Source organism: Lonchura striata, chromosome 37 (genome assembly GCF_050655825.1).
Source record: "Lonchura striata isolate lonStrDom1 chromosome 37, ASM5065582v1, whole genome shotgun sequence".
NCBI classification, from domain to species: Eukaryota; Metazoa; Chordata; class Aves; order Passeriformes; family Estrildidae; genus Lonchura; species Lonchura striata.
Genome location: NC_140739.1, coordinates 13,990,847 through 14,001,676, shown reverse-complemented (window position 1 = coordinate 14,001,676; position 10,830 = coordinate 13,990,847). Strand labels below are relative to the sequence as shown.

The window sequence follows — 10,830 nt, the reverse complement described above, 5'->3', positions numbered from 1 at the left end:
ATTCCCAGTGCTCCCAGTATCCCCAGTCCCCATTCCCAGTATCCCCAGTTCCATTCCCAGTGCTCCCAGTTTCCCCAGTCCCCATTCCCAGTGCTCCCAGTCCCATTCCCAGTGCTCCCAGTACTCCCAGTTCCCATTCCCAGTGCTCCCAGTGCTCCCAGTTCCATTCCCAGTGCTCCCAGTTTCCCCAGTTCCCGTTCCCAGTTCCCGCCCGGCCGCTAGGTGTCGCTGTCGCGGGCGGGGCGCTCCGGCCTCGTTCTCGCCGCTCCCGGAAGTGCCGCTCCGGAAGTGCCGCTCCCGGAAGCGGCGCTCCGGAAGTGCCGCTCCCCGGAAGTGGCTCTCCGCGGTTCGCTCCTCCCTTGCCGGGGCGCGGCGTCGCGTGACCGGAAGCGCGGTGACGTCACTGTTTGCGGAAGTGCCGCGCGGAGCCGGTGAGGGCCGGGAGGGGCCGGGGGGGATTTGGGACATCTGGGGACATTTGGGGACATTTGGGGACACCCTGGGGCAGCGGGGAGCAGCCGGGGGCAGCCGGGCCGGCTCTGGGCTCCGGGGCTGAAGGGGCGCCGGGAGCGGCTCTGGGCGGGCGCCGCGGGCCGGGGGGGGCGGGACCGGCCGGGAACCTCCGGGTGACAGCTCCGGGTGACAGCTCCGTGTCACTGTGTCACCTTTGTCATCTCCCAGTGGCATCTGGGGCCCCTCCGTGTCACCTGTGTGTCCCCCCCTGTGGCACCTGTGGCGACTTTGGCACCTGTGGCGCCTCCGTGTCCCCCCCGTGTGGCACCTGTGGGTGGCACCTGTGACGCCTTTGTCACCTCTGTGTGCCCCCTGTGGCACCTGTGGTGCCGTGTGTCACCTCCCTGTCCCTGTCTGTCCCCTCCGTGTGTCACTGTGTGTCACCTGTGTGTCACCTGTGTGACACCTCCCTGTCCCTGTCTGTCCCCTCCGTGTGTCACTGTGTGTCATCTCCGTGTGGCACCTGTGTGTCACCCGTGTGACACCTCCCTGTCCCTGTCTGTCCCCTCCGTGTGTCACTGTGTGTCACCTGTGTGTCACCCGTGTGACACCTCCCTGTCCCTGTCTGTCCCCTCCGTGTGTCACTGTGTGTCACCTGTGTGTCACCTGTGTGTCATCTGTGTGTCACCTCCCTGTCCCTGTCTGTCCCCTCCGTGTGTCACTGTGTGTCATCTCCGTGTGGCACCTGTGTGTCACCTGTGTGTCACCTCCCTGTCCCTGTCTGTCCCCTCCGTGTGTCACTCTGTGTCATCTCCGTGTGTCACCTGTGTGTCACCTCCCTGTCCCTGTCTGTCCCCTCCGTGTGTCACTGTGTGTCATCTCCGTGTGGCACCTGTGTGTCACCTGTGTGTCACCTCCCTGTCCCTGTCTGTCCCCTCCGTGTGTCACTGTGTGTCACCTGTGTGTCACCCGTGTGACACCTCCCTGTCCCTGTCTGTCCCCTCCGTGTGTCACTGTGTGTCACCTGTGTGTCACCTGTGTGTCACCTGTGTGTCACCTCCCTGTCCCTGTCTGTCCCCTCCGTGTGTCACCCCCTCTCCCCTCCACACAGCCGTGTCCCCTCAGTGTCCCCAATGTCCCATCCCTGTCCCCAGTGTCCCCCCAGTGTCCCATTGCTGTCCCCAGTGTCCCCCCAGTGTCCCCAGTCTGTCCCCAGTGTCCCCCCAGTGTCCCCAGTGTCCCCAGTGCACCCCCAGTGTGTCCCCCAGTGTCCCCCAGTGTCCCCCCAGTGTCCCCAGTGTCCCCAGTGCACCCCCAGTGTCCCCAGTGACCCCAGTGTCCCCAGTGTCCCCCAGTGTCCCCCCAGTGTCCCCAGTGTCCCCCAGTGTCCCCCAGTGTCCCCAGTGTCCCCATTGCTGTCCCCAGTCTGTCCCCAGTGTCCCCCCAGTGTCACCATCTGGTCCTGAGGAGCTGCTCTGGCAGAACCAGCGCGCTCTGTGTCACTGTCCCTGTGTGTCACTGTGTCACTGTGTGTCACTGTGTCCCTGTGTGTCACTGTGTGTCACCGTGTGTCACTGATATCACTGATGTCCCCAATGTCCCCAATGTCCCCAATGTCCCCAGGGCCCATGGAGATGCTGTTCGGGCGCCGGCGCTCCCCCGAGGAGCTGCTCCGGCAGAACCAGCGCGCTCTGTCCCGCGCCGTGCGCGAGCTGGAGCGCGAGCGGCTGAAGCTCGAGGCGCAGGAGAAGAAAATCATCGTGGACATCAAGAAGATGGCGAAGCAGGGCCAGATGGTGACACGGGGGACATGGGGACACTGGGGGGACACTGGGGACATTGGGGGCACTGGGGACACCGGCACAGTGAGGTGACACTGAGGGGACAGCACCTCCAGATGCTGAGAGGGGACACTGGGGACACCAAGGGGACACTGGGGGGACATTGGGCGCAATGAGGGGACACTGCAGATATTGGGGACACTTGGGGGACACTGGGGGGACAGCAGGGCCAGATGGTGACACTGGGGACAGCAGGGCCAGAGGGGACACAGAGGGGACTTTGGGGACACAGAGGGGACATGGCAGGTGGGAGGGAAGGAGGGGACTGGGGACAAGGACACAGGGGGGTCTGGGGGACATGGAGGGGACATTGGGGACACTGAGGGGGACACGGAGTGTCCCCTGTCTCTTCCTGCTGTCCCCTCCCTGTCCCCAGATGTCCCTGCTGTCCCCATGGTGTCCCCTGTGTGTCCCCTCACTGTCCCTGCACGTCCCTGACGATGTCCCCCTGTCACTCTGATGTCCCCCCTGTCAATCTGGTGTCCCCCTGTCACTCTGATGTCCCCACTGTCCCCCTGCTGTCCGTTTGTCCTTCTCTGTCCCTTCTGTCCCTGTCCAACCGTGTGACATCCTTGCTGTCCCCTGGTGTTCCCACTGTCCCCATCCCTGTCCCTGCTGTCCCCAGGATGTCCCCACAGTCCTTGTCCCACTGTCCCTGGTGCTGTCCCTGTGTCCCCATGTCCCTGACACTGTCCCCTCTGTCTCTGTCCATGTCCCCTGTCCCCATGTCCCTGACACTGTCCCCTGTCCCCAGGACACTGTCCCTGTCCCTGTCCCCATCCCTGACCCTGTCCCTGTCCCCAGCACGCTGTCCCTTCTGTCCCCACTGTCCCCAGGGTGCTGTCCCCATGTCCTGACCCTGTCCCCAGGGCCCTGTCCCTGTTCTTGTCCCGTGTCCCTGTCCCCATGTCCCTGATGGTGTCCCCCTCCCCAGGCCGCTGTCCTTGTCCCATGTCCCTGTCCCCATGTCCCTGATGGTGTCCCAGTTCCTGTCCCTGTCCCTGAGCATGTCCCCATCCCCAGGACGCTGCTGCTGTCCCCATGTCCCTGTCCCTGTCCCTGACAGTGTCCCCATCCTCAGGACACTGTCCCTGTCCCCATGTCCCCGAGCTTGTCCCCATCCCAAGGACGCTGTCCCCGTCCCCGTCCCTGTCCCTGTCCCTGTTCCTGTCCCTGTCCCTGATGTCCCTATCCCTGTCCCCATCCCTGACTGTCCCCGTCCCTGATGTCCCCATCCCTGTCCCCATCCCTGACTGTCCCCGTCCCTGATGTCCCCATGTCCCATGTTCTTGTCCCATGTCCCTGTCCCTGTCCCCCTGTCCCTGTTTCTGTCCCTGTCCCTAATGTCCCCGTGTCCCTGTCCATGTCCCTGTCCCCGTGTCCCTGCCCCCGTGTCCATGTCACTGTCCCTGTCCCTGTCCCTGTCCCTGTCCCTCTGTCCCTGTCCCTGATTTCCCTGTCCCTGTCCCCATCCCTGATGTCCCTGTCCCTGATGTCCCTGATGTCCCTGATGTCCCTGTCCCTGTCTCCATCCCTGATGTCCCTGTCCCTGTCCCTGTCCCTGATGTTCCTGATGTCCCCGTGTCCCTGTCCCCATGTCCCCGTCCCTGATGTCTCTGTCCCTGTTCCTGATGTCCCTGTCCCTGTCCCCATCCCTGATGTCCCTGTCCCTGATGTCCCTGTCCCTGATGTCCCTGATGTCCTTGATGTCCCTGATGTCCCTGTCCCTGTCTCCATCCCTGATGTCCCTGTCCCTGTCCCTGATGTTCCTGATGTCCCCGTGTCCCTGTCCCCATGTCCCCGTCCCTGATGTCTCTGTCCCTGTCCCTGATGTCCCCGTGTCCCTGTCCCTGTCCCTGTCCTGATGTCTCTGTCCCTGTCCCTGATTTCCCTGTCCCTGTCCCCGTCCCTGATGTCCCCGTCCCTGTCCCTGATGTCCCCATCCCTGTCCCTGATGTCCCCGTGTCCCCGTCCCTGTCCCTGATGTCCCCATCCCTGTCCCTGATGTCCCCGTGTCCCTGTCCCTGATGTCCCCGTCCCTGTCCCTGATGTCCCCGTGTCCCCGTCCCTGTCCCTGATGTCCCCATCCCTGTCCCTGATGTCCCCGTGTCCCTGTCCCTGATGTCCCCGTGTCCGTGTCCCTGATGTCCCCGTCCCTGTCCCCAGGACGCGGTGCGGGTGCTGGCCAAGGACCTGGTGCGGACGCGGCGCTACGAGCGCAAGTTCATCGCCATGCGAGCCAACGTGCAGGGCGTGGCGCTGCGGGTGCAGACGCTGAAATCCCACAGCGCCATGGCGGGCGCCATGCGCGGCGTGACACGGGCCATGGCCACCATGAACCGCCAGGTGAGCCCTGTGTCACTGTGTCACTGTGTGTGTGTCACTGTGTGTCACTGTGTGTGTCACTGTGTGTGTCACTGTGTGTCTGTGTGTCACTGTGTGTCACTGTCACTGCGTGTCACTGTGTGTCACTGTGTGTCATTGTGTGTCACTCTGTGTCACCCATGTCACAGGAGCACTACGGACCCAGGTGGTGGCACCAGGGTCACCTGGGTGTCCCCAGTGTCCCAGTGTCCCCAGTGTCCCCATTGTCCCCAGTGTCCCCATTGTCCCCATTGTCCCCATTGTCCCCAATGTCCCCAGTGTCCCCATTGTCCCCATTGTCCCCAATGTCCCAATGTCCCACTGTCCCCAATGTCCCCGTGTCCCCCGTGTCCCCATTGTCCCCAGTGTCCCCAGTGTCCCCAGTGTCCCAACGTCCCCGTGTCCCCGTGTCCCCAGCTGAAGCTGCCGCAGATCCAGCGCATCCTGCAGGAGTTCCAGAAGCAGTCGGAGCTCATGGACATGAAGGAGGAGCTGATGAACGACGCCGTGGACGACGCCCTGGGGGACGAGGACGACGAGGACGAGAGGTGGGGACACCCGGGGACACCTGGGGACACCTGGGGACACCTGGGGACAGATGGGGACACCCGGGGACACCTGGGACACGTGGGGACAGCTGGGGACACCTGAGGACACCTGGGGACACCTGGGACACCTGGGGATGACACCTGGGGACAGCTGGGGATGACACCTGGGGATACGTGGGGACACCTGGGGGCACGTGGGGACACCCAGGGGGGCACCTGGGACACCCAGGGAATACATGGGGACACTCAGGGGACACTCAGGGGACACTCCTGGGGACACAGAGGGGACACGGGGACAGAGCGGCTCCCGGTGTGTCCCAGTGTCCCCTCCCAGTGTCCCCAGTGTGCCCTGGCAGTGGCGCCGTGGTGTCCCCGTTTCCCCATGCCTCAGTTTCCCTGTCCCCGTGCCTCAGTTTCCCTGTCCCCGCAGTGACGCTGTGGTATCTCCGTGCCTCAGTTTCCCTGTCCCCGTGCCTCAGTTTCCCTGTCCCGCAGTGACGCTGTGGTGTCCCCGTGTCCCCGTGCCTCAGTTTCCCTGTCCCTGTGCCTCAGTTTCCCTGTCCCCGTGTCCCCCTGTCCCCGTGCCTCAGTTTCCCTGTCCCCGTGTCCCCCTGTCCCCGTGCCTCAGTTTCCCTGTCCCTGTGCCTCAGTTTCCCCGTGTCCCCGTGCCTTAGTTTCCCTGTCCCGCAGTGATCCCGTGGTGTCCCCGTGTCCCCGTGCCTCAGTTTCCCTGTCCCCGTGTCCCCCCATCCCCGTGCCTCAGTTTCCCTGTCCCACAGTGACGCTGTGGTGTCACAGTGTCCCCCCGTGTCCCTGTGCCTCAGTTTCCCTGTCCCGCAGTGACGCCGTGGTGTCACAGTGTCCCCCTGTCCCCGTGCCTCAGTTTCCCTGTCCCTGTGCCTCAGTTTCCCCGTGTCCCCGTGCCTCAGTTTCCCTGTCCCCGTGTCCCCCCGTGTTCCCGTGCCTCAGTTTCCCTGTCCCCGTGTCCCCCCGTGTCCCCGTGCCTCAGTTTCCCTGTCCCTGTGCCTCAGTTTCCCCGTCCCCGTGCCTCAGTTTCCCTGTCCCGCAGTGACGCCGTGGTGTCACAGTGTCCCCCCGTGTCCCCGTGCCTCAGTTTCCCCGTCCCCGTGCCTCAGTTTCCCTGTCCCGCAGTGACGCCGTGGTGTCACAGTGTCCCCCTGTCCCCGTGCCTCAGTTTCCCTGTCCCCGTGCCTCAGTTTCCCTGTCCCGCAGTGACGCCGTGGTGTCGCAGGTCCTGGACGAGCTGGGGCTGAACCTGACCGAGGAGCTGGCCAGTGAGCGGGGGGGGACTCGGGGGGATTTTGGGGGATTTTGGGGGGGATTTGGGGAATTTTGGGGAACTTTGGGGGATTTTGGGGGGATTTGGGAGGATTTTGGGGGATTTTGGGGAATTTGGGGAGAATTTTGAGGGATTTTGGGGGGGTTTGGGGGCTTTTGGGAGGATTTTTTGGGGGGATTTGAGGAATTTTGGGGGACTTTGGGAGGATTTTTCAGTTTTGGGGGATTTTGGGGGGAATTTGGGGAGTCCGGTAGGATTTTGGGAGAATTTTGGGGGAATTTTGGGGTGAATTTGGCAGATTTTGTGGGATTTTGTGATATTTGGAGGGATTTTGGAAGGATTTGGGGGGATTTTGGGGGAATTCCGTGGGATTTAAAGGAAATTTTGTGGGGATTTAAGGGTTTGGGGCGGGTGTTTTGGGGGGTCCTGGGAGGGATCTGGGGGAATTTGGGGGAATTTGGGACATCCTGGGTGGAATTTTGGGGAATTTGGGACATCCTGGGTGGATTTGGGGGAATTTGGGACATCCTGGGTGGATTTGGGGGAATTTGGGACATCCTGGGTGGATTTGGGGCCATTTTTGGGGCCATTTTTGGGGTTTGGAAATGCTGATTTTGGGTCCTTTGCCTGTGGATTTTGGGATAATTTTGAGGGCATTTCCAGAGATTTTGGGATAATTTCAGTGGGATTTGGGGTTAATGGGATTTGGGATAATCTGGGTGGGATTTGGGATTAATGGGATTTGGGGGACTCTTTTGGGGATTTTGGTTAATCTGGGTGGGGTTATTTGGGGTTTGGGTTAATCTGGGTGGGTTTTTTGGGTTTACCTGTGTGGGATTATTTGGGATTTGGGATAACCTGGGTGGGATTATTTGGGATTTGGGATAACCTGGGTGGAATTATTTGGGGTTTACCTGTGTGGGATTGTTTGGGATAACCTGGGTGGGATTATTTGGGATTTGGGATAACCTGTGTGGGATTATTTGGGATTTGGAGTTAATCTGAGTGGGTTTTTTGGGTTTGGGGTTAATCCAGGTGGGGTTTTGGGGTTTGGGTCAATCTGGGTGGGTTTTTTTGGGATAACCTGGGTGGGGTTATTTGGGATAACCTGGGTGAGGTTATTTGGGATAACCTGGGTGGGGTTATTTGGGGTTTGGGTTAATCTGGGTGGGTTTTTTGGGTTTACCTGTGTGGGATTATTTGGGATTTGGGATAACCTGGGTGGGATTGTTTGGGGTTAATCTGGGTGGGATTATTTGGGTTTTTTTGGGATAACCTGGGTGAGATTGTTTGGGATAACCTGTGTGGGATTATTTGGGATTTGGGATAACCTGTGTAGGATTGTCTGGGATTTGGGATAACCTGTGTGGGATTGTTTGGGATTTGGGATAACCTGTGTGGGATTGTTTGGGATTTGGGATAACCTGGGTGGGATTGTTTGGGATTTGGGATAACCTGGGTGGGATTGTTTGGGATTTGGGATAACCTGTGTGGGATTATTTGGGATAACCTGGGTGGGATTGTTTGGGATTTGGGATAACCTGTGTGGGATTATTTGGGATTTGGGATAACCTGGGTGGGATTGTTTGGGGCTGGGGATGTCCCCCAAGTGTCCCTGACTGTGTCCCTGTCCCTGTCCCTGTCCGTCTGTCCCTGTCTGTCCCTGTCCCTCTGTCCCTCTGTTCCCGTCCCTGTCCCTCTGTCCCTGTCCCTGTCCCTGTCCCTGTCCCTGTCCCTGTCCCTCTGTCCCTGACCGTGTCCCTGTCCCTCTGCCCCTGTCCCTGTCCCTCTGTCCCCCTGTCCCTGTCCCTCTGTCCCTGTCCCTGTCTGTCTGTCCCTCTGTCCCCATCCCTGTCCCTGTCCCTGTCCCCATCCCTGTCCCTGTCCCTGTCCGTGTGTCCGTGTGTCCGTGTGTCCGTGTGTCCGTGTGTCCGTGTGTCCGGCAGCGCTGCCGGCTCCCGGGGGCTCTCTGGCAGCCGGCGAGGGCCGCGGGGGCGCCGAGGCCGCCGCAGCCGCTTTGGCCGACGCGGACGCGGACCTGGAGGAGCGGCTCAAGAACCTGCGGCGGGACTGACCGGGACTGAACCGGGACTGAACCGGGACTGACCGGGACTGACCGGGACTGAACCGGGACTGACCGGGACTGAACCGGGACTGACCCGGGACTGAACCAGGACTGAACCAGGCCCAACCGGGACTGAACCGGGACTGACCCGGGACTGACCGGGACTGAACCGGGACTGAACCAGGACTGAACCAGGCCCAACCGGGACTGAACCGGGACTGACCCGGGACTGAACCGGGACTGACCGGGACTGACCGGGACTGAACCGGGCCAGGCCCAACCGGGACTGAACCGGGACTGACCAGGACTGAGCCGGGACTGAGCCGGGCCCAACTGGGACTGACCAGGACTGAACCGGGACTGACCGGGACTGACCGGGACTGAACCAGGACTGAACCAGGCCCAACCGGGACTGACCGGGCCAGAACCGGGACTGACCGGGACTGACCGGGACTGAACCGGGCCAGGCCCAACCGGGACTGAACCGGGACTGACCAGGACTGAACCGGGACTGAACCGGGACTGACCGGGACTGACCGGGACTGAACCGGGCCAGGCCCAACCGGGACTGAACCGGGACTGACCAGGACTGAGCCGGGACTGAGCCGGGCCCAACTGGGACTGACCAGGACTGAACCGGGACTGAGCCGGGACTGAGCTGGGACTGAGCCGGGCCCAACTGGGACTGACCGGGACTGACCAGGACTGAGCCGGGACCGAGCGGGACCGAGACGGGCCGGGCCGGGCCGGGCCAGGACTGAGCCGGGACTGAGCCGGGACTGAGCCGGGCTGGGTCATTCTGGGCCAGTCTGCACCAGTCCAGGTCAGTCCAGTCTGGGCCAGTCCAGGCCAGTCCAGTCCAGTCCAAGCCAGTCCAGTCCGGGTCAGTGCAGTCCAGTCCGGGTCAGTCCAGTCCAGTCGAATCCAGTCCGGGTCAGTCCAGGCCGGGTCAGTCCAGTCCAGCCCAGTCCAGCCCAGTCTGGGTCAGCCCAGCCCAGTCCAGTCCAGTCCGGGTCAGTCCAGCCCAGTCCAGTCCAGTCTGGGTTAGTCCAGTCCAGTCTAGTCCAGTCCGGGTCAGTCCAGTCCAGTCCAGTCCAGTCCAGTCCAGTCCAGTCCAGTCCGGGTCAGTCTAGTCTAGTCCGGGTCAGTCCAGTCCAGTCCAGTCCAGTCCGGGTCAGTCTAGTCCGGGTCAGTCCAGTCCAGCCCAGTCCAGCCCAGTCTGGGTCAGCCCAGTCCAGTCCAGTCCAGTCCGGGTCAGCCCAGTCCAGTCCAGTCCAGTCCGGGTCAGTCCAGTCCAGTCCAGTCCAGTCCGGGTCAGCCCAGTCCAGTCCAGTCCAGTCCGGGTCAGTGCAGTCCGGGCCGGGCCTCTCTGCGCTTCGGGACTTTCCCGCATTTTCTTCAGATTCTTTTCGGATTTTCCCGGATTTTTTTGGGATTTTTTGGGGATTTTTCACCACCCCGGAGGAGGGATTTCACCCCCTTATTCTGATTTTTGGGGAGATTTTCTGGTCTCTGCTCCACTCCTGCAACGCCCCCAAAATCTGACCCTCTTTATTTGGGATTTCCCCCAATTTTGGGGGATTTTTTTGGGATTTTTTTTCTGACTTTTCGGGACTTTTTTCTGATTTTTTTGGTATTTTTTCCATCTCTTTTTTTTGGGTCTTTCACCAGCCCAGAGGGAGAATTTTGCCCCTTTATTCCGATTTTTGGGGAGGTCCTCGCTCCACTCCAGCACCCCCGTGAGCCCCCAAAATCTGAACCCCTTTATTTGGGATTTCCCCCAATTTTTGGGAGTTTTTGGGATTTTTTGGAAATTTTTTTGAGGATTTTTGTGGGATATTTTTAGGATTTTTTTGGAATTTTTCGCCATCCCAGAAGGGTATTTTCCTTTATTCTGATTTTCTGGAATGGTTTTGGGATTCTGACCCTCCCAAATGGGATTTTCCCCCTTTTTTGGGATTTTTTGGGATTTCTCCCCTTTTCTTTGGGATTTCCCCCCTTTATTTAGGATTTCCCCCTTTTTTTCTGGGATTTTTACTCTTTATTTGGGATTTTCACTCTTTGTTTAGGATTTTCCCTTTCTGGGGAATTTCTCCTTTTTTGGGATTTTCCCCCTTTATTTAAGATTTCTTCCTTTTTCGGGATTTCCCCCTTTTTTTTGGGATTTCCCCCTTTTTTTGGAGATTTTCCCCCTTTATTTAATATTTCCCCTCTTTTCAGGATTTCTACCTTTTTTGGGGGGGTTTTCACCTTTTTTGG

The 10,830-nt window shown here is 60.3% G+C and overlaps 1 protein-coding gene across 4 annotated transcripts; it reads left to right on the top strand.

Annotated features, from left to right (window-relative positions):
* The first annotated feature begins 273 nt into the window (after positions 1-273).
* Positions 274-10,823, top strand: CHMP2A (charged multivesicular body protein 2A). 4 transcript variants are annotated; one of them, XM_077789856.2, is made up of 6 exons: positions 274-431; positions 2,077-2,249; positions 4,461-4,640; positions 5,076-5,206; positions 6,440-6,501; positions 8,453-10,823. In XM_077789856.2, the coding sequence occupies exons 2-6, from the start codon at positions 2,082-2,084 to the stop codon at positions 8,578-8,580; spliced, it is 669 nt and encodes a 222-aa protein (XP_077645982.2). In that variant the 5' UTR covers positions 274-431; positions 2,077-2,081; the 3' UTR covers positions 8,581-10,823. The 4 variants fall into 4 exon arrangements, with proteins under 4 accessions (XP_077645982.2, XP_085421889.1, XP_085421888.1 ...); XM_085565764.1 differs by having other exon boundaries at positions 367-431; positions 2,068-2,249; XM_085565763.1 differs by lacking the exons at positions 6,440-6,501; positions 8,453-10,823 and adding an exon at positions 6,047-6,293.
* The last annotated feature ends 7 nt before the right edge of the window (positions 10,824-10,830 follow it).